This window comes from Prinia subflava, chromosome Z (assembly GCF_021018805.1).
Source record: "Prinia subflava isolate CZ2003 ecotype Zambia chromosome Z, Cam_Psub_1.2, whole genome shotgun sequence".
In the NCBI taxonomy this organism is placed as follows: Eukaryota; Metazoa; Chordata; class Aves; order Passeriformes; family Cisticolidae; genus Prinia; species Prinia subflava.
The window spans coordinates 26,784,242-26,806,688 of record NC_086283.1 but is presented as its reverse complement, the minus strand read 5'-3'; the positions used below and the strand labels follow the sequence as shown (position 1 = coordinate 26,806,688).

General features: G+C 41.9%; 1 protein-coding gene across 6 annotated transcripts in view; it reads right to left on the bottom strand.

The window, feature by feature from the left end:
- Window positions 1-22,447, bottom strand: part of RASGRF2 (Ras protein specific guanine nucleotide releasing factor 2) — a 117,306-nt gene that overhangs the window by 35,254 nt on the left and 59,605 nt on the right. For 4 of the 6 annotated variants that reach the window (XM_063422445.1, XM_063422447.1, XM_063422450.1 and 1 more), the window contains exons 12-17: window positions 21,542-21,678; window positions 19,137-19,219; window positions 16,922-17,170; window positions 16,213-16,601; window positions 8,492-8,620; window positions 7,130-7,219 (exon numbers count right to left, since the gene is read on the bottom strand). In XM_063422445.1, coding sequence (XP_063278515.1) covers window positions 7,130-7,219; window positions 8,492-8,620; window positions 16,213-16,601; window positions 16,922-17,170; window positions 19,137-19,219; window positions 21,542-21,678 — 1,077 coding nt within the window. The remainder of the gene's footprint in view (window positions 1-7,129; window positions 7,220-8,491; window positions 8,621-16,212; window positions 16,602-16,921; window positions 17,171-19,136; window positions 19,220-21,541; window positions 21,679-22,447) is intronic. The other 2 variants (XM_063422446.1, XM_063422449.1) reach the window with 1 other exon arrangement.

Here is a 22,447-nt window from a genome sequence, read left to right as displayed (position 1 = left end):
AACTGCATTCAGCTGCTCTAAAATGGAGGTTTGGCAGATCTGCATCCCAGAAAGTATTACAAGGACCTACAGTGTTTCACCCCAGGCAGTGATCACGAATACAGTAATAGCCACCCCAAAATAAAACAGACATTTACAATGCAAAAGGATTACACACTTCCCTTTGTACATCTTTCACTAATGCACAGGTCACGCACGTAGCTAATGCACTAAAATCAGTGGAGTGCATCCTATAACTACCTTTTCCTATAAATTTTAAGATTCAAAAAGGAACTCAATCCCTCCATAGATAGTGACACAAAGGCAGGTCAATCAATCCAGAACCCACAAGTTGTAATAAAGGCCTTATCCAAAGGGCAGAACAGGCAGTGGGAGCACATGGCAGCAGCACCAGGAGGGACTTTTAAATGCCCAGGTGTATTGAATTGCTATGAAGGATGATACCACTTGCATTTAGCACCTGCAGCAAATTAACAGAGCAGGTTTTTGCACTGACTTCAGTGAGAAACTGCTGCAGCTGGATAGGTCTGGTTGCTTTTCTGCAGGCAGACTCTGAGAGCTATGCAAAAGCAGAGGATGCCAAAAATGGTCTAGTCAACAGTCAGACCAGTTTTTCCAGCCTCAAAATGAGGGCAATTTGGATTAAGATTTCTTCTTCGTGAAAAGAGAAGGAAGTAAGTAACTTATTCCAAAGGTAATTTAGCACTAAAGATGAGTGCAGTCAGTTAATTGAAAGGGTATATATGCAATTTATTTTTGTGTAGCAGCTTCAAGCTGTCATTTTAATTGTTCCTTTAAATCACTAAAATTAGAGAAATTAAAACTATCTGTCCTTCTCAGACAGAGAATCTTCTATCTTCCCTATCCCAGGGCAGATTTTCCTATGTGTAGATCATTTTTTGTCAGAGATACTCCCCCAAAGACTTTTTTTCCCTGCATCTTGCTCACCCTCTGCCTCTCACATGTGCTTTAAAAAACAAAAGCTTGTACTGAGGAAGCCAGGCCCTCCTACCAACGACAGCTCCCATCCCACTCCCATCCTGTCCCATAATGTCGCCTTGTTCTGGTGAGAAATGGGCCCTTCTCTGCAGCGTGGTCGGCAGGCTGGAGGAGGAGGAGGAGGAAGGCAGCTTTGAGGCATGCTGGAAATACAATGTGTCACCTAAAATCGTGTGACAGAGCTGTTGAAACAAAGCTGCTGTGTTCATTAGGGAACAGATAGTTTGTTTGGGTGCAAGTATTTGCTTCTTGTCCAATAATTTTGTCCTTGTGGGGAGATCTTTACCCTCTAGCTTGAGCTGAGGAAGACATAACCTTCTCGAAGTTCTTTTAACCTATCAAATGTACAAATGTTAAAGAAAAAATACCCTAGATTAGTTCAAATCTTGAATTCAAGTTTTTCCCATAACAATCTCCTTGAAGCTCACGTTCAGTAGAACTGTTTCAAAATAAAATTACTGATTTTGTAATCAACGACTTTTCATCAAGTTATGTTTGACTTTCTCAGGAGAGAAGAAATCTCTATGTTTCCTATGCTTATGCAAGAACTTCTTACTTTATTAATTGTTAACAAAAATGGCATTATTTTGCTAACTTGGCTCCATCCATACAAGTGTTCAGAGATTTGAAGTAAAATTCAAATCTCCTCAAATCACAGAAAGCACCTTCATACTTTGTGAGTGTTAACAGGTATGAGGGCCTGCAGAGAGAGCAGTTTTGGTAAATTGACACCAAAAGGTTTTTTTCTTTAAAAATCAGTACTTGATATCTTACTAATGCTGGCACTGTGCACTGATTCTGCACAGAACAGATGTAAATAAAAAAGTTAGGGAGTGAAAAAAAAATCCCATATTTCAAAGAATTGTACAAAAATAAACCAGGGAAATTCACAAGTTCTAGAAGGCACAGGTGGAAGAAATCATTCTCCATGTAAATTATTTTTATCTAGTGCCAGAGTTTGTGTGGGTGCTATGTAGATTACACTGCTGTTGCTTAACTGCTGTAACATCTGTAGGATTTCTGCAGCAAGACTGCAGATGATTGGTGAATATTTTGGCAGGAGGTTCCTCTCCCACGTTTCCAGTCTCACTGCTTGTTTTGACACTGGCTGTGTGACAGACTTGGAGAGGGGAGGAATTCACTCTTAAGGAGATGGGCTCCCTGCAGCTGCAGCTCTACTCCAGGACTATTCATGACAAACCTAAAACAAGAGATTAGCAGGATACTTGGTAGGATGAGACCACTCACATTCAAACTTTTGTAGGGAATTTTCCCTATCATAAGGCAGATGTGGGAGCAGATTTAAAGAACTTTTCTGTGGATTTTGGTACTGACTAAAGCAGAAAATAAGAACCAGTTTTATAGAGACAGAAAAAACTGCTGAAGTCCATTCCTATGTCAGAATGTATTAGTATTGCTAGACTATTTTTATAAATTAGGAAAGGAATAAGGTGTGCAAAAGCCAGTTAATGGTGACAGAGCACTTAAGCTGCAGCAAGCCATAAGCCATCCCTCAGAAGAGAAATGCCATGTAAAAGACAAAACCTACTCTGTTTATCCCTGCTGTGAATATTATCATCCATGCAGGCCCCAATCTGTGCACCTGGGGTGCCTTATTTAACTTTCTGTACTTTCACTTCATGTTTCTTTTTATCATGCTGTTAAACAATTATGATGCAAGTTTTCTCAAACAGAACAGAAAAAAATATCTTTAAGATAGGTAGAGATTAATATTTAACCAAGCAGATGAATTAAACAAAAGGAAAAGTTGCACAGCTTGAAAATAATAGCAATAAAATCAGTAAGTTAAAAAACACTTGCTGAAAGGCATGAGAACCTGAACCATCCTGATTTACAGAAAGGTTTCATTCACAGTTCACGACCACCACAGGCAGTGCTCCCCTGAGTGCTTATCTAAAGAGAGGTAAAGCCAATGTACTTCACGTGAGAGCTGTCCAGTGCTTTGCATACTTACCAGTTTATAAAGTTATCATTGCATGGGGACTGCAATGCTGAAATGCTGTGGCCAGAACTCTCCACAGAAGATAACTGCGTGTCCTTCATGGCTGGTTCTGAGAGAGTGTGTGAACGCAGGCCCTTGATGTGAGTCTGGGACCTGGCTTGTCTCAGTGCATCCCAGTCAGAACTGGGAGAGGGGAAGTGGAGAATAGCTAAGGCCTCATACCCCAGGAAAACAAAAGAAAACAACCAGCCCAAAGATTCCCAAAATAAAATAAATAACTGAATAAACTAATACATAAAATTTTTAAAACCACACCAAAACACAAAATGGTCAGAAGACTTCAGAAAACAGTGAGGACAGAAGACACACAGGTGACTTTTACCTCCTATATTCCCCCACAGCCTCCAACTGATTTCAGCTGCTGGTCCTGTTCTACTTTGCCAGTCTTATAACCTGAGGTGACCCCTGCTTAGAGGTAACTTTCCACTCTGGAACCCAGGTGCGTCTGTTCCCTTTCGAGTGTCCCTCAGCAAACCTCACTGAGCTTCTACTGATTGCACAGAGAGTCACAAACTCCTGTTCATTCTGAAACCTGGCCCCATGAAAACCATCTCATGTGTCCTACATCTTGCATCAGAAAAGGCAGAAAATCATAGAATTATAGAATTAATAGGGTTGGCAAGGACCTCTTAGAGCACTGAGTCTTAGAGCACAATCTTTTACCCACGCCACTGTGCTCACCACTGCCAGTACCTGTCCCTGGTATCCAGCCTTTTACAGAATATTCTGATCAACTCTCCAGCCCTCTCTTCTCTAAATTTCATGTGCACAGAAGTCATTTCATACCTCACCTCATCCTTGATTGCAGTCTCTCAACATTTTCCAGCCTGCACTCACCTCAATCAGGATTGTACATACCCTTCAACATTTGTGCAAATTCTGCATTTGTATGTGGTACTGTAATAGTCTTCCCTGTTCCTTTCCATACAATTCTTGATGCTTTCTTTAGCTTTCTGGCTCCTGCTGAGCACCAAGATCATCTCAGGAAATGACCTGTTCCAATCCTTAGTCCTGAGCCAGTCCTTTCAGGTGAAGAACTCAGAATGTTTTGCCTCGTGTGCATCACTTGGTATTAATTCACACTGGATTTTACCTGCCACTCTACTCATGTTCCACGTAGGAGTACTGTAAATGACACATGTTGCAGTGTCTGCAGCAGGGAAGACAAGGAATGACAAAAAGCCCCACCAATGTCATTCACTGCCCAGAACTGATTCACTGACTGGTCATATCCATCCTATAAAACAAATGGCACCAGAAACCACTGGAGAAAAGAAAGGCATTCTTTTAAAAAATCTCACAATCATGACAACACGGGAAATAAATAAAATTTGGTTTAGCCAAATTTGAACTTCATGACTTTGCAAGTTTAGTACTATTTCTACCATTAATAACTGCACCAAGTTACAAAACAGGTGATTCCATGGTGTAAGGTCTGGTTTGTAACCTTCAGTTATTCTACTCATTACACATGGACACTGGATTACTCCAACTTAGCCTCCTGAGACTCAAAATCACACATTTTCTTGTCAAATCTGCTGCACAGCCTTCTGTTTTTTACATCACTTGGGAGAACAACCTTTAATGAAGAGCTCTCTTAAACAGCAACATGAAAAAGAACGTATAAATGTTAGGAAGGTTGTTTTTCCCTTTTAACATTCCAAAGCTTCAATGTTCCTTCTAATGACTGCATAACTGAAGACTGTATTTTCTCTCATACTTCAGTATTATGAATATTGAAAAGCAGTGATTTTAACAATACAAAAGCAGTATTTTTAAATTGAATTAGTTCCTAGCGGGAAAACCCAGTGTTTTTCATCCTTACTTTGCTTTCTAAACAATCTGTAAATGCACTGGGTTGATTCATATAGCAAATTTTGTCAGTGATTTCATGCAGAGTCTGATTCCAAAGGCCGAGAATATTCATCATGCAAATAAAAATTGCTAAATAGAAGTTTGTATCACAAAGTGTGATCACACAGCATATACAGGACAAGCACCGAGCCAGACCCAGCCAGCACTGGTTAGGAAAGGCAGGCCCAACCTGATCTCTTCCTGTGACCAGGTGACCCATCTGGCAGCTGAGGGGAAGGTGTGGATGTGTCACCTGGACTCCCACAGCATCTCCTGGAAAAGCTGCATCCCAGGACCTGGAGAGGGGCATCTCCCCTGGGATAAGGACTGGCTGGTGGCTGGGCCCAGGGACTGTGGGGACAGTGCTGACCAGCTGGTGCTGGTCACCAGCAGTGTCCCCAGGGAGTAGGGAGCAGTGTTGGGCCAGTCCTGTTCAGCACCTTTGGTGATGACCTGGGCGAGGGGATCGAGTGCTCTGTCAGTAGCTGCATGGGTGACACCGAGCTGGGTGGGAGTGTGGATCTGCTGGAGGGCAGGAGGGCTCTGCAGAGGGATTGGGACAGGCTGGACCATGGGCCAAGGCCATGGCTGTGAGAGTCAACAAGGGTAAGTGCCAGGCCATGCACCTTGGCCTCCACAGTGTCCTGCAATCCTGGCTAGGGCAGCAGGGCTGGAAACCTGGGACAGGCCCTGGGGTTCTGGTGACAGCAGCTGGACAGGAGCCAGGGGGACCCAGGTGGCCAAGAAGGCCAATGGCACCAGGGCTGTATCAGGAATAGTGTGGCCAGGGCAGTGACTGTCCCCTGTGCTCCATCTCCAGGGCTGTGTCCAGCTCTGGCTCCTCAGTTCAGGCAGGACCCTGAGGGACTGGAGCATGTCCAGAGAAGGGAACGATGCTGGGAAGGGTCTGGAGCCCCAGGAGCAGCTGAGGGAGCTCAGCCTGGAGAAAAGGAGGCTCAGGAGGGACCTTCTGGCTCTACACAACTCCCTGACAGGAGGGGGCAGCCGGGGGGGATCGGGATCTGCTCCCAGGGAACAAGGACAGGAGGAGAGGGAATGGCCTCAGGCTGGGCCAGGGGAGGCTCAAGTTGGACATAGCAGGAATTTCCCCTTGGAAGGGGTGGTCAGGGCTTGGAAGAGGCTGCCCAGGGAGGTTTAGAGTCCCCACCCCTGGAGGTGTCCAAGGAAGGCCTGGACATGGCAGTCAGTGCTCTGATCCAGGGACAAGCTGTGGACATCAGGTACAGGTGGGATCTGATGATCTGGGAAGGATTTTCCAGCCTAAATGATTCTCTGATATAGTTTCTAACACTGGACATCACTGTCTTGTAATCTAAAGACCATAAGAAGTTCACAAGACTAAGCGAAGCAGTGATCCATGCTCATGCAGAAATTGTTTTCTCCTGCTGACTTCTCACCTATCAGTCAATGACCAGAGCTCTAGACATAGTGGATACAAAATCCACTGAGATCCATAGGGATTATATACTGTCTTAAACAGATTTTCATGGGTGATTTTGAGACTGGGGTCTTCAAAGTAGTTTCTTGACATTTCAGTGGAAAAGAGGCAAGTGTGAGTTTACGGCTGGATTGTGCATTGTCACGCAATATCAAAATGAACTGTGGATTTAAGCATGTTGAGCCAAAGGGAAATTGATTTTAGAGACCTTAAAAAAATTGTTGTTTATTTACAACATGACCTGTGAGAGGACCCTGTTAGTGGAAAATATTAATATGTCAAACGGTAGACAGAAAGATAAGTAGCACATTCAAAACTTAAATCAAGTATTTTATGTTGCACTAAATACCTTCAATCAGTAGTTGCTTTCCAAGGACTATACAGTATACACTCACAATAATTAAAACTGCATACCACCTTTAGACATAGAAAACCTCATTTTAAAAAATAAAATCTTAAATTGTAAGTGGATTTTCTAAAGATCCAAACAAGAAAGATATTATCTGGATGCTTAGCACATCACATACATGTCAAATATTAATCTTCCCACAACAGGCTGGATTAGAAATATTAAGAAATCAACCAATAGGTTTGAAAAAGGCCTTAAAAATACCCAGTCCCAGTCCTCCCACGGGCAGGGACACCTTCCATTAGACCAGGTTGCTCCAAGGCCCATCCATAAGTCTGAGCTTATGACTTTATTTGCTCATAAGAACACAGAGGTCTGTCCCTGAGGAATGTTCACCTCTTTAGAACCTGTATGTCACCTGTCTGTGCACAGCACACCCCCTCACCTGGCGGGCTCCCGTGCCCAGCTGCAGCTGTGGCAATGGCAAAAGCAGAAGCAGGAGACACTGAGCAGAGGCTGTTGTCAGCAGTCTGCACTGTAAAGGGGAAAGACAGGAAAAATTAACTTCTACAAACTTTTTATCAACCAACAACCAGATTTAGAATCTTCAGTAATGTTTGTAATTTGGGGAATATTGTATTTATTAACACTGTCAGATTATTTTCTGTGAAAGACAATAAAAGTATCATAATCATATTTATGGTTTATGTTTCCACACCTTTATAATTAATGTTGCTTTTAAAAAGTATCTAAGACATTGCCAAGGTGACGAACAAGACATTAACCAAATGGGAGGGGAAAAAAGAGATACAGAAAAACAATGGCATAGAAAATTAACCTAAACAAAAAAATATGTCAGAGAATTAAGCATATTCACCGTGTTCTGATAACTGGATTCTCACATTTTCCCTAGTCACAGCCCAGGATGAGCTAAGTTTTGCAGATTTTATCCTATTTTCTCTACAGGGAGTGCTGTGCACATTGTCTCTAACTAGGACTCAGATAATTTGACACTGCCCACAGTTTTCAGCTCCCAAATATTGCTTTCTTGCCAGAAATGTGCCCAATCACAGAAAATTACTATTGGTTTAAATCTAAAGTGTCCTGGCAACATATTAGCCAGATGAGAAGACTCTGCTCTGCTTTTGTTTTAGTCCCAGGTATGAAACACCTGCCCAGAAACATGGCCTGCAGGAGCTGGCACCATTCCAAGTCTTCATGGATGCGGCTCACAGCCCTGCTAATGATTTCAAAGAGCCACGTGAGAGCTATCTAAGGAGCCCCAGCTCTCTTTTTCCTCTTCAATTGAGCATCTTTTTCAAATTTTGGAATGAATAATGTGAGACCATCTGTAAATGTTCAGTGTTAGACAAAGAAACAGACACAGTCACTCCCCATTGACAACAATGGGTGTTGTGTGTTTCATGATTACAGATGGTGCCCAAAATGTGTCCCCTCATCAGCTGAAAAAAATATGTCAGAGTCTTGAGAATTCTGTGAGAACAGGACTGATTCAATATTAGTCTTGAACTTGGGCACATCCTGCTTGAGCTATTTCAGAATAATGAATCATACCAGAGTCTCAACATGCTTCCATTCCTCATTATTGCTGCTCAAATCTAACAGGCACATTCATATTTTAATGGCTTTTTTATTTTTAACACCTGAGAAACAAGACAAATAAAAGCAAACCAGACATTACGATTCAAACGCTATTACTGCATTCTACTGTCCTGCACAGATCACAGGTACAGTGATTAAACTCTGTTTGAAGCAAGTGGCAGAGCCAGGACTCATCAGGTCTCACCTCCTGGCTGTCGGTAGCGGAGGTGACGTGGTGTTGAAGGGGACCTGCACGGGGACAGCTCTGCAGTGTCCACCACTGAGGTGCTCTCAGGAATGGTCCTGTCCACTGACACAGATTCCAGAACTGCTGCTTTAAAAGAGAATACATGTCAGTACTGATGATCATGCATAATTTGGTTTACAGTTATTTCAAACTGTACCGCTCCTGTAACTTGCCATGAGATTTTGCCATTAGGTCAGCAATAATTATCCTCTGGATAGAGTTAAAGGAGTGGGAAAGTCTTGCACCAATGACACAAAAGCTCATAAATAAAGAACTTGGTGAAAACCAGCAAGTTGTCAGTTTTAAAGTATGTTGGATAAAACTGCACTTTCAATCAAGAGAATGTGCAGTGACATGCACACATAATAAGGGTACTTGAACTCACAGGTTTTCTATGATCTAGGGAAAATAATTCTTGCTGAATAATGAAGTATAATCAAAAACTGTCCAATAAAATTGCCAAACAGCACTGGAGAGCAGCCTAGTCCACAGCAGAGCTCTTTTATCAGAAGAATAAAAAAAAGGAATGGGATAAACACCACTTCCAAAATGAGGGAAAACAAGTTGATAAAATACATTCTGCATTTGATGTGAATGACAGCTCTGCTTGCAGCCTAAGCACTGTGTATATAAAGCTAAATATAAACAAAAACCTTGTAAAACAAAAGCTCTGAAAGCAAGAAACTTTGAAAGTAGGAAAAGAAAGTGAAAATCCCAACCTGTAAATGGACAAAAGTCATAGAGAATAGCAGTCACCATAATAATATGTCCTGGGAAACAGAATTTGTGCACTTGTACTGGACTTGAAGTAAGCCAGAACTGATTTTTTGGAACTCTGGCAGTATCAGAGCAACCCAGGACTACCCATTTCCATTCCCTTTATGAGATTTCTTTTTAAACTTACTGATGTTCATCAACATGCTGCATGCAGCTGGGCAACAAAAGGACTCTCTAGTGAAGGACAGAGCTCTCTACCTGCAAATTCCTCCAGACCAACAGCAAGCTGTTCAGCAGGAGATCCCCAAAGGGGTGGGAGAGTGCACTGACAGCAGTTTAGCATTTATATGGACTTCTGGCCATTTACAAATGTTCCTCGTGCTGTCCAGGTAAGGCTTCCAGGTTTGACAAATCACAATGAGAAAAGTGAATAACTCTCCAACAGTGCTAACTGACTACACTTGAGCAGAACAACCTGCTCTTTACCAGTTCACTTTACAGTCTGTAGAAAAAATGTTACAGCTAAGACAGCAGTTATCTGTCTGCAATTAATTTTAAGACACGGCTTGTATTTTGGAATATGCTGTGCTATCATCACATCAGTTTGAATGTGGCTAAAGTAGGGCACAAGAAGAATTTGCTCAACTTCACATAGAAAAAACTCTTATTTTAGATATATATAAAAATACTCTGTCATACAATTAATGTAAAAACATCCAGCACACTGGATATTTAATATCCATGATTATGCACAACAGCTAACCAGTATTTTTTTAAAGCTTAAAGCATGAGCAAAGATCACAGAATATCCTGAGCTGGAAGGGACCCACCAGGATCACTGAGTCCCACCCCTGTCCCTACAATCCCCTCATGCATCCCTGGGAGCAGTGTCCAAATGCTCCTGGAGCTCTGGCACCTCAGGGCTGTGCCCATTCCCTGAGGAGCCTGGGCAGTGCCCAGCACCCTCTGGGGGAAGAACCTTTCCCTGATCTCCAGCCTGACACTGCCCTGACACAGCTCCAGCCGTTCCCTGGGTCCTGCCCCTGTCACAGGGAGCAGAGATCAGAGCTGTCCATCGGGATGAAGCTGCAGCCCCAGCTGAGCTCTGCCCTCAGGCTCCTCTGCTCCAGCTGAACACACCAAGTGCCCTCAGCTGCTCCTCGTGTAGCCCCTCCATACCCTTTACCATTCCCCTGTCTCTCTTTCAGACACACTCTAACAGCTTTATCTCTTTCTGATGTGATGGTGACCAGGACTCAAGGTGAGGCTACACCAGCAAGCAATGCTGGGCCTGGTACCTCCCAGGATAGGGATGTCCCTCCTGGCTCCAGGCCACCGCTGACTCAGATCAAACTGGACATGGACCAGGTCCCATCCCACAGTTGCTCTCCAGCCCCTTGCTCCCCAGTCCATCCACACAGCCAGGGGTGCTCATCCCATCAGAATCCCTTGTTAAACCCAACACAGCTGGTGATTTCCCACCCCTCATTTGCTGAGCTCTCTCTGCAGGGCCTCTCTGCCTTCGAGGGACTTGAGAGCTCCTCCCAATTTAGTACCATCAACAAACTTACTTAGTACTCCTTAGAGTCCTGTGTCCAGGCTGCTAATGATGATGTTGAAGAGCACAGCGCCGAGGACAGAACCCTGGAACCCCAGCAGTGAATGGTGCCAGCCTGGTGTCACCTGAGTCACTGCCACCCTCTATGCCCACTTCATGAGCCCACTGCCCATGATGTTTTTATCTACCTGTGGGCTGGACAGTTTCTCCAAATGGATCCTGGGAGAGACGGTATCAAAAGCTTTGATGAAGTCCAAAAAGACCATATTACTGCCTCTCCTGGGTCAGCCAGGTGTGTCACCCTGTCAGAGAAGGAACTCAGGTGTGACCAGCAGGACCTTCCCCTTGTGAAGCTGTGCTGACCTATTGTTGCCAGATGAATACCTGTTTGCTCAGCTGGTAGGGAAAAGACAATGATTTTTTTGTAAAATCACTGGCTGTTTGTTGGAGTCCAGAAGATCCCTCTGACAGCCCTGGAGGGTCAGGGGGCTGTACAGGGGGGTCTGGGATCTGTACAAGGGGGTCAGCCAGCCTCCCACAGAGCCCAGAAGGACTCTGATTCTGGCTTCTATCCATGGAAGTGAATGCTCACATGAAGGAAGAATCACAGATCCTAAGAATTTAGAAGTAGATAGTAGTTTGTTATAGAGTATAAATATAGAGATTAGGATTCATAGTATACGGGGCTGAGAGGACAAGATGGAGGAATTGGGGAGTGGCCCCTAGTTTCCTTGTTCTTGTTCTCATCCCCCATCTTTTGCTGATTTGGACTTTAGAGATTGGTTTAGAATAGAACTGACATGTTAGCGTAGCAAGTTAGTATTGGTAATGTTCTGTAAACAATAAATACGTCCTGGACTGTGGTTGGGTCGGGAGTGCGGTACATAAGGTACGGGGCTCTCTGATCCGCCCCAGTCCAGCAGCAGCCCAGCGCCAGTCCAACGGCGTGTCTTGCTTTGCTGGGGACGCCTTGCAAAGCCGAACAAGAACTGTTAGATAATATGAAATAAACAACCTTGATAACTTGAGCTGCTGGACTCACAGTGTCGTCTCTGCCTTTGGTGTGAAACGCTCAGGGCAACGAGAAGACAGAAAACCTTATTATCTTGGGGAACAGCAACCCCAGGAAAATACCCAGGGAACAGCAACCCTGGGGGAAGATTTCACCTCCTCGGGGAACGGCCGCCCCGAGGGGAATCTCAGGGAACATCAACCCCGAGAGCTGTTGAACTGCATAATGTGAATAGTGTTAAACATCAACCAAGAAGAGGAGCAGGACAATATACTTTCATCTCTAAAATAAAGAATTACATTGTTTGTGCCAACTTGGCTTCAGATTTGGAGAAGTAACACCGAACTCATGGGGTGCTCAAGTGTCACTTCAGGGCTGACAACCACCAGAGACCACTGCAGAGACCCCTGAGACAAACTCATGTGAAAAGGGAAGGAATATATGCTGATGACTTTGGGGAAATGATTATCATATATATGTTTGTTACAGGAAAATTAGTGAGCATGCATGTTAGATACAGCCTATGAAGAGAAGCCTTTTCTGTGGTCAGCATGCACAATATTTCAGAGGAGATAGATCTTCATGCCTCCAGCTGAATGAAGAATGGCTGCTGCTTAATGCTGCACTGGTGTTAGGGAGGTTTTATACATTTTTCAGTAACATAATGCCTCAAAGTGTTTTTCAACACTTCCCAGGACAATTTTCTCCATGACCTTACCAGGCACTGAAGTGAGACTGAAGGGCCTACAGTTTCCGGTGTCACCCTTGCTGTGCTTTTTGGAAATTGTGACAACATTAACCAGCTTCCACTTAATTGGGACCTCTCCAGATTCCCAAGACTGTTCAAATATCAAGAGAAGCTTCATAATGACATCAGCCAGCTCTTTGAGTATTCTCAGATGAATCCCATCAGGCCCCATAGATTAATAGTGAGCTGGTGAGTGCTGGAGCTGGTGCAGCAGATCCCTACAAATTCAGGATTAACTGTGAGTTTATCATTCTCAAGCCACAGTCATTCAGCTCAGGTCTGCCTTAGCCCACGCTGAAGAGAGGTAAGGAAAACAATAAATATCCCCGTCTTGTCAAACTCCATCTTTGTGAGGTGACCACCCTCATTCTGGAATGGGACAATGTAATCTCTGCCCTGTTTTTTGCAGATGTATTTTAAAACCCCCTTTTTATCATCCCCCACAGTTCTGGCAAGTTTTAACTCCAGTTAAGCTTTGGCTGCAAAAACTTTCTCCCTGCAGTGCACCATCTCTGTGTTCCTGCCATGTTCTACCCAACTTTTTCCTGCTGGGCATACACCTCCCTTTTCTGCTTTACCTTCAAAACAAGATCCCTCCTCAGCCAAGCCAGCCTTCTGTCTCATTTTGGAATTGCCTCTTCCTATGCCCTTAGGAGGTGATATCTAAAAAGTGACCCACACTAATGGACTCTAGCACCTTTGGAAGAATTATCCCAGGGATTTTGATCACTATTTCCCTGAGCAGCCTAAAGTCTGCTTTACTCATGTTCAAGGGTGAAAATTTTCCGGCGCATTTCCTCCTAGCAACAGAGATTTTAAACTCAATCACTTTCTGGCTGCTGTAGCAAAGCTAGACACAATAATGTAATTCATGCAACCCTCTCTGTTAACAAGCAACAAATCAAGGAGAGCAGTCAGCTCTCCCAGTACTTGTTGTCATCCAGGTGTTTCAGTAATCTTAGACTCCAGAGAAGGGACTTAACCTGGGAGAGAATTACATCACCATTTGTTCTCCTAACTGGTGCTTTTTATCAAATATACTGACTTCTTAACACCCATAAAATGTACTCACCCCTGCGGGGATCAGCTTTTTTGGACATCTTTCCATAACTGCCTCTGAAGTCCTTCAAGTAAAGATCCACTTTTCTACTACCTCCTTACTAAAATTATTTCTAGTTTCATTTCCAGGTTGGGAAAAAAGCAACAGACTGGGCTGGGAGATCTATAGTAGTGATTCCTTGATAACTCCCACAAAGACATTGCATCATTTGACTGCCCCTTGATCCTTACCCAGAGCCTTTCAGTTGTGCCCTCTCTACATTCTAACCCTTGTGTTACACAGCATGCCTCCCTCTGCCTCATCTGCTCTCCCTGCACTTCCTGAAGAATCTGTACTGTTCAATAGGGCACTTCAGTCACAGGACCCATCCCAGTAAGGTTTCACTTATGCCAAATCACTGGGACTGGGCCAAGGATTCAAGCTCCTCTTGTTTGTTCTTCATGCTGTGTGTGTTGGAACAGAAACATTTCAGCTGTGGTCTGTTGTAGCCAACACCTCCCACAAGTGCTCAGTTCCTCAGGTTCTGGTGCATCACCCCACTGCCTCTCATTACCCAGCCTGGTTTTGTCCCTTCCCGCTTCCAAATTAGTTTAGAGCTCTATCAATGAGTCCTCCTAGTTCCCATGCTAGAAACCTTTCTCCCCTCTGAAAGGTGCATCCCATCAGGTGTCAGTAGATCAGGTGGTTTTGACCATCCCATGGTTAAAACCCCAACATCATTCTGATGACACCAGCCCCTGCTCTTGATAGGTAGATTCCTAGAATGCTACGGTAGATAACTTGCCTGTAGAAAAGGGATTTTTTGTTAAAAAATAGGCAATATTCTGTAAAAACAATCCCTTAGCATAATGAAACATCTAATTTATTATCAGGGCACCCCTAATTCATCAGCAGGGAGCAGACATAACTTTTCAATCACATTTGTCTTACTTTGTATTAGGTAATCCTTTTCTTATTTCCTCTCATTAATTTTTTGTTATTATAGAACTAGCAACCAAAATTGCGCTACATTTTGCTCAGATTTACAGATAAAGTTTCTCAGACTGTAAGCCAGGCCATCATGTACAATTATTTTAAAATATTGATTTTAGGAATTTAAAAAGCATTTTTAAATTGCATTGTTTTCTGTTTAGTGTAACAACAATAAAAAAAGATTACTGAAAACTTCTATTTCAATTAAGAAGCTCATTCCTCAGTCCCCAAAGAAGAAATAATGCTGACTTCTGTTTCCTGTGAGACTGGAGCTACTTTCTTGCTTTGCCATCTATAACTACAATGCTCCCAACCTTAGATACCCACACTGAGGTTTTCATCAACCAACTTCAACCCTCTGGAAGTAAAACCTATTCCAAGGTGCTTTACAGAACCCACAGAGGAAACAGGCATTTGCTCAGGAACAATTAATCTATTTTAGACTTATACCTTCTGGAGGGATAGCCAGCTGACATTCACACCATCTGGTACAAATGTCACTGATGTACCAAGCACATCACAGGCATTATTTATTTGGATTAGAGATGGAATCTTCATGGAAAACCAGTCCTCTATGCAAACATGTTAAAGCTGTTAGGTCTTACTTTTTAATTTAATATTTCACTTCCTGTAGTACATGGCACAACTCAAAAAACTCCTAGGAAACACAACTGGCATAAAATATTATCTTCTGGCTTTCTCCTTAATATTGCTCTGAAGTGAAAACAGACATGGTGCTGTGGATTGGAACTATATGAGCTTTAAGGTCGCTTCCCACCCAGACCATTCTGTGATCTTATGACTTTGCCATGCTGCTGTTCCTGGAAGGAGCAGCAAAGCTCTGGGAACAGAGAGCACATCACAGCCTCAACCAGAGGAGCATCAGTGTGGCAGGACGTGTTCTCCCTGTCTCTACTACAGACAGCTGGTGCAGATATGGAAGAGATAGCCCAGGGGCTGAAAGGCCCAGCAAAGCCTCATCTCCAGCCCCAAAAGGGCTCAGGCCCCAGTTAGGAATCCACATCTTAGTCTGGAGAGCAGATGTGGGAAGAGATAAAGGAAATATTCTTGATTGTTTAACAAACTATAAAAGACACACAAGTTATCACAGAGGCGGAAGTCTCCTATACCCTGAAAGTGTTTGAGACTTCTCCATGGAGTTTGGACACAGATTGCATGATTACTTCCCTGGGGATTGAGGGAAAGGATCTCCAAGTATGCCGCAACAACTGGATAGTAAGATACATTGAATCCTAAGTTATATTATTTCTTCACTAGCTGTAACATTAACAAGTACCTGTATAACCTCATACTGCATGCAACTATTAGTAGTTTTCTTTTTGTCCTTATTCCGGTGTAGTATCCGTTTAAATCTTCTGTCTGCTAGTTTTCTGCCTATTAAATAAATAATTTGTTCTGTAATAGACCAAATCAGCCATTATTAAAGAACTTGCAAATGAGGGGAGGTTTTGGGGTGCCGGTCACCTCAATAAGGCTACAGCCTGCTGCCAGAGGCCTGGGCAAAAGGCAGGGACTTGTCTAAACTCGCACATCTACTGGTAACAAGCAGGAGCAGCACGCTAGATTCCAGTGCTCTGTGGGCATGGAATACCTCTGCGGATGCTCCTCCTCAGCTTGTTGCAGAGATCCAGGCGTGGGTTCTCCAGGCTGTCCTCGGCTGAGCCCGGGCTCTGCTCGGGGGACGACAGCCCCCGGCTCAGGTCCAGAGGCGCCTTGCTGCCCGTGGGCGGCGGGGACGTGGCCGGGCTGTAGTTTGAGGTAGGACTGCTGGCCACAGATGAAGCTGAGAGGTCGAGGGCACCGATCCTGGAGTTCAGCGGGGAGGTCAGGGACAGCTTGCGGGTCCTGGCGGGTGAGGAGGTCCTAGAGAGTGACAGGGGAGGAGGAGAGGAAAACTTGCGGCAGAGATGCGGTGACTTCCCATCAGCCAGGTACTCCCCTCTGTTGTTCTGACTGGTGGCAAAGAACAGCTCCAAAGACCTGAGAGTCAGAAACACAAAAAAAGCAACACGGTAGCAAACACTGAACAGATTTAAGTGAAAACGCTTGAATTTTGAGCAAATCTGCATGGCACTGAAAAATCTCTGTGACAGTCCTCAAAGCTTGGGCATATAGCTGAGACAGACCCTCCTTAAAACTGATGCCCTGTTTGCACATTAACAACTTTTTCCTCAGAATATTTACAAGCAGAAAATAATGAGAAAAACACCCCCAAAACGAACAACGACTGAGGCCGTGGTATCTCTTCTAAAAATCTGTGACAAGAAAGGTCACAGGAAGGTGGAGACCCCTGTGCTCACCTGACAGGAATGGAGGTGAAGGGCCGCCTGTAGATGTCGGAGAGCTTCTCCAGGACCACAGCCGCGGTGGTGAAGATGCGGTAGGTGTGCAGGAAGGTGTTGAGGAAGTCGATGCTCAGGAACCGCAGGTCCGTCAGCCGCTCCAAGAGGCGTTCCACGCTCGCGTAGCGGATTTGTGGGACTTTGCAGGAATTCAGCGTTTTGCTGAAGCAAATGTCAATGTCATCTCTGTGAAGACGGGCGTCGGATCTACACAAAAGTCAAATTTAAAACACTTTACCAATGAGTGGTCATGGCTAAGGAGTGGTACACCTTTAGCTCTTCCTGTCAACATAAAAGCAGCAAATATTTCTGGACTATTTTGTTTCATCAGTTCAAGAAAATTTTTAATTTGTGGTGATGCCTGCTTCCATTTAAGTTCCTCCAAGGGAACTTAAATTTTATTCTTAGCAAATGCTTTATACTTCAAAACCTTAATCATGCTTAGATTTGACAATCTAAGTCTTGTTGTCCTGAAATGGAACAGGTGGCAGAATTGTCCCCTCTTGTCTGTTTCAGGCTATTGTGGCCCATAGATCAATATTACCAAAATCTTAGTATGGAATAATTGTTTGCAATGTTTTCTGCTGGGATCAAGCTTTATCTAAATAAAAGTAATGGATCCTAAAACAACCCAGCAAAATTAACCCCTTTAGCTAGGTTTAAGTCTTATCTGCCAATTAACACCTGCCTTCAGCTCCAATAATTATGTTTTGTTTTAAAAAAAAAAAAAGAGGGAACAGCACAAAACATCTCAAGTTTCAAAGCAGAAACCAAGAAGAATCTGTTTTAGTGAAAAAAAAATCAAAACAAAACACAACTAATTTTTTGCTCTGCAAGAATTATTTACGTAACCTTACCCATAATGCAGGGGGTTTTCCCTCAAATTCTGTTTTGCTTAGTTTGTAAATAAACAGGATGAATACTGAGTAAAGCATCTTTCAATACACTCCATCTTTTTGTTAAAAATTATTGGATTTTCTTAGAAGAAAGATCAGAACATTCCACATAATTCTACACTGTATTACATAAAAGAAACAACAACAAAAAAATCTTGTTTCCTAAACTGAGCCCTCCAAAAAGTGGCAATTTTTTATTTATGTCATCCAATGACATCTGACTCTGAAAGTCAAACTGTGTTGCAAATCAGGCAAATAAAATTTAAGAAGGCGAACACTAAATTTGTGTCTGTTGTCAAGGTCTGTATGTTCTTTAGAATTAATATTCCTTTCTGTTGGCAGTGTGACTGAGGTCCTGCTGTACTTTGAAAGGGGACAAATGTACTTTTAATATTCAGCAGGTGACAGAAGTGTTTATGCACTGGAGAGTTCCTGGAATAAAGCTGAAGACAATAAAAAGCATTATTTCCAGGGATCAAAGGTACGTGCCCTAACAGTTCATTCCCAGATGTTTTCTCTCTTCCGTCTCTAAGCAAAAAGAGAGGAGAGGAAACAACTGCAGAAGAGGCATTTGAGAAACCATGAGATGTGACAGATAATAGTAAGGGATAGTTTTATGTCTATCCCTATGTTTCATTCACTTATATATTCATTGGATACTAATACAGAAACTCATGTAAATTGAGGTATGTAGAAGATTCAAGTTGTGTTGAACATCTGGAATCATGCACTAAAATATCTCACTAGAAACAAAAACTACTGATTACAATTAATAACGGAGAGAATCCAAAGGTGAGGGAAGTAGCCTTATAAACAATGATGCTAATTTGATGTGATCAGTTAAAATCACAAGAGAAAATATTTTTTTAACAGAAACATAGAGAGCAAAACCTTTGGCTAATATAATAAAATAACTTTGAAAATAGTAGTTGTCTGCAGTCACATAAATTCTGAAGACATTTTTAAAAATCTCCAATAAAATTATGAGATGACAAGGAAAAGCTAACTGAGAACAAAATCATTCATTGGAGGCATAACTGAAGCCAACTACTCAAAACCCAGAAAAACCTAAGTTGTGATCCAACACTGAGAATTGAGAGTTCACCACTCTGAGTGATCCCTACAATTCCAAGAAAGGGATTTGAAAATATATGTTTTGGGATATAGAATCAGTTCCATTCAACCTAAAGGTCTGCATTTTCTAAACACATGCTTTCTCTTGTTAAAATTTTTATTGAAGAAACACAACGATCTATTTTAGTCTCTGTTGCACTTACTTGATCATATGTGGCACTGTAACTTTGGAGTTTTCTTCAAACACTATTGTCATTAATCCATTGCACCTTATGTTATCAATGCACTGTGAAAATAGACATTGAAAACTGTTAAAATCAAAACACAGGGTTAAGAAACTTATTCCCACAATTTTCATACCCCTATAAGCTTGAAGCACAGCTTTTGCAGGGTATGGGCTGATTAAGACAAGGTATTTTCTCAAATGAAAAGCAGTGATGCAAGAATTAAAGTCGACATGCTTCTCTAGCCTTTGCCTCTCAGGGTATTCTGCTCAGCAACCTTTTTTTTCCACATGATTAAGTATTTTGAGTTGGAAGTGATGTTTCCTTTGAAGCTCCCTTGAAAGGGAACAAAACTCATTATTTCTAGTATTTCCTGAAAGAGTGTTCTTGAGACCACAAGAAAGTCAGAATGCTTTATACTCTAAGGGGTACAGTAATACCTTAATCTTTACTCCATGCAAAAGACCAGAAGGGAATACAAAAAGCTTCCAGAAACACACTTGTAAAAACAAATTCAAGTGCTGCTCCTTGTGAAACACAGCTGTGAGGAAGCTGTCCAAGCTGTTCCCTGCAAACTCTTGTATAAATATTTCAGGCTGGGAATTAGGAGGGACTTTTATGTGCACTTTTATGTTGTTCAAATTACCCCAAAGAAGGGAACGGAGCTGGTGAAGAGGCTGGACCTGCTACCAAACCCTACAGGACTGTCTTCATAATACTTTCTACTTTTATTCATACATATATGTACGTATATACATATCCATAAATATACAAATACATATACATATACACATACATAATACATATGTATACATTTATATTTCTATACAGACAATCTCCTCACATCAGTAAAATGGAGTTTCAAAAATTATCACACATATTTATCTTGACTTCAAGAATCCATGCAGCCTTCAGGCTTTGGAACATTGCATAGCAGAGAAATGATTGATATTGGATTGCTCAAACCTGATACTCACAGGCCTCTTCAGGTTTAGATTACGTCTATAGCTATAAATTTAAGATATCATCTATGTAGCTTTATGTGGGTTTCAATTCAGGATTTTAAGATTATTTGGAAGGTGCAGCTGCAATAATTCACAGCATGATTTTCTCAAATCATTACCTAAAAGCAATGAGAAACACATCTAGTAGAAATACTTATATTTCCCCTATTTGACCTTGAAATGTTTCAAAGAAACCCTTAGTACCAATCATGGTATCAGACAACTTTTCAAATTATTATAGTTTAGGCTAAGAATGGACTTACTCATGTTCTTAAATGGTCTTACCATATTAGCAAATAACTCTAATAATTTTACATGCCAATGGAACAACATGATTCTCTGAAAATCTGTTTTTTCTTCAGATTCTTCAAAAATTCTTCAACAAAGCCTGTCTGTAACACAGCAAGTTGCAGCTCATATATTTTGAGATTTTTATTTTCCTGTTTTTGTTCTTTCAAAAATGTTAATCCAGCACAAAGTAAGTCAGAATTCTTATTTTTAAGCAATTTCTACTCATTATGATGATGATTCATCTGGAGATCTTGCCAGCAATGATAGCTACTTTGGAAATGCATAACATTCCATTCTGATATTCCTCTAATCAGCTATTTCCCTCTAAATTAATAGAGGATAGGACCTGAATTCAGAACTATGAGAGATCTATGTACTTGTTCATGTGCATAAACAAAACAAAAATAGCCTTGATTTAGCTCTGGTGAGCTAGAAGTTCAGGGTTTGTTTTTTTTTTTACTGCATTCAACTTTTTCCCTCAAATAGATTATGATGAAGTTTGTCTATTATGTTTTTAACTAAAAGGGATTAAAAAACCACCAAACTTATCTCTGACATTTAAAAAATTTTAAATAGCCATTTTGTTCATTCACAACATAGACAGTTCCTGCACACTGTCAGAACACTCAGCAATTAATTATCATGGTTTGCTAGTATTCATTTTTGGTAGAAAAAAGAGTTTATTCTATTTTCTTATTTCATTATTGATGTGATATGGTATCATTTTCCAACTAGGACTCTCAGGTGGTTTTTGATCTGTATGAAAATCATGAACAGGCCAGTACAATTCTTCTTCTTAAATCAAAATATGTATCTGGATGGGCTCTCTTTGGACATAAAAGTGGTTACCACTATGTTCGTCCATGGACAATTTTGAAATTTATACCCCATCTCTGTTTTTGAGAAACACGCTTCCCTGGTGACTCAAATGCAACAGCAGAATTTTAAGGAGAACGGGCAGCACTAAGGGTTTTTCATACATAACACAGCAAATCAAAGATATTCAGCACCCCTGCGCCAGGCTAGTTTTCAGAAGCACAGACTGAACGAAGACCTCACTAAAACCAGGTGAGAAAAGCACTGAGGTACCTGGCTGATGTCACTTGTCCACGCAGCCTTCTCCTGCCGTGACGGGGCCAAAAGGACAACAGTGAAAGGAGGAGCATCCGTGGGCTCCACTATGAGCTTGAAATCCAAGTGTCCAAATACCTGCCCAGAACTTTTTGCTTTACATCCGGAGGGGGAGAAGAAAAGTCACAACATGAAATATCAGAGTATAGGACGGAGAAAACAGTGATTTCATTTACAATGGAAATTGCTTTAAAACATCTTCCTGATAAAGAGCAAATCCAATTAGGTATCCAACAACTCATTTTGTTGTTCAAATGTGTCAAGCATAAAAATACTGGGATTTGCTCTTCAAGTTAAAGTTTCTTATAACACTTGTATGCTAATACATCCCCAATACTACAAGTATCACTCAAATTAATGAAACTACAGTCACAATTCAAGTGCAAAACTTGACAAACTGTAGGATGGAAGCCAAAAGGAGTAATAATAAAATCACCCTGAGACTGTATTTTGTAATTCCTTTTGAACAAACTTGCAGTCAAGATTTGTGGAGACCCCAAGACAAAAAAAAATCCCTTTAATTCTTCCAAATCACTCAACCCCCATGTATTTCAGAAAGCTACTTATCTGCTGCTTACTTAAGGCTTTTTTTCCCAAATTTTTAAAATTTTTGGGTTTTTTTTTATTTTCCAAGATGCTCAGGGTGAACTTGAACACAAAAGCCAGCAAATAATTTGTCACATTTCTCCAGCCAACCCTCTTGAAAATCTAGTAAGGGATGTCAACAGCAGGAATAAATACAACAAAACAACCTCCCACCTGAGCCAGTATGTCCATTCTTTGAACAACCATTCTGCTGAATCAGTTTTACACTGTACTCTACTAGTTTCACAAAACCATATCTATTTGCTCTTAAAAAAAAAA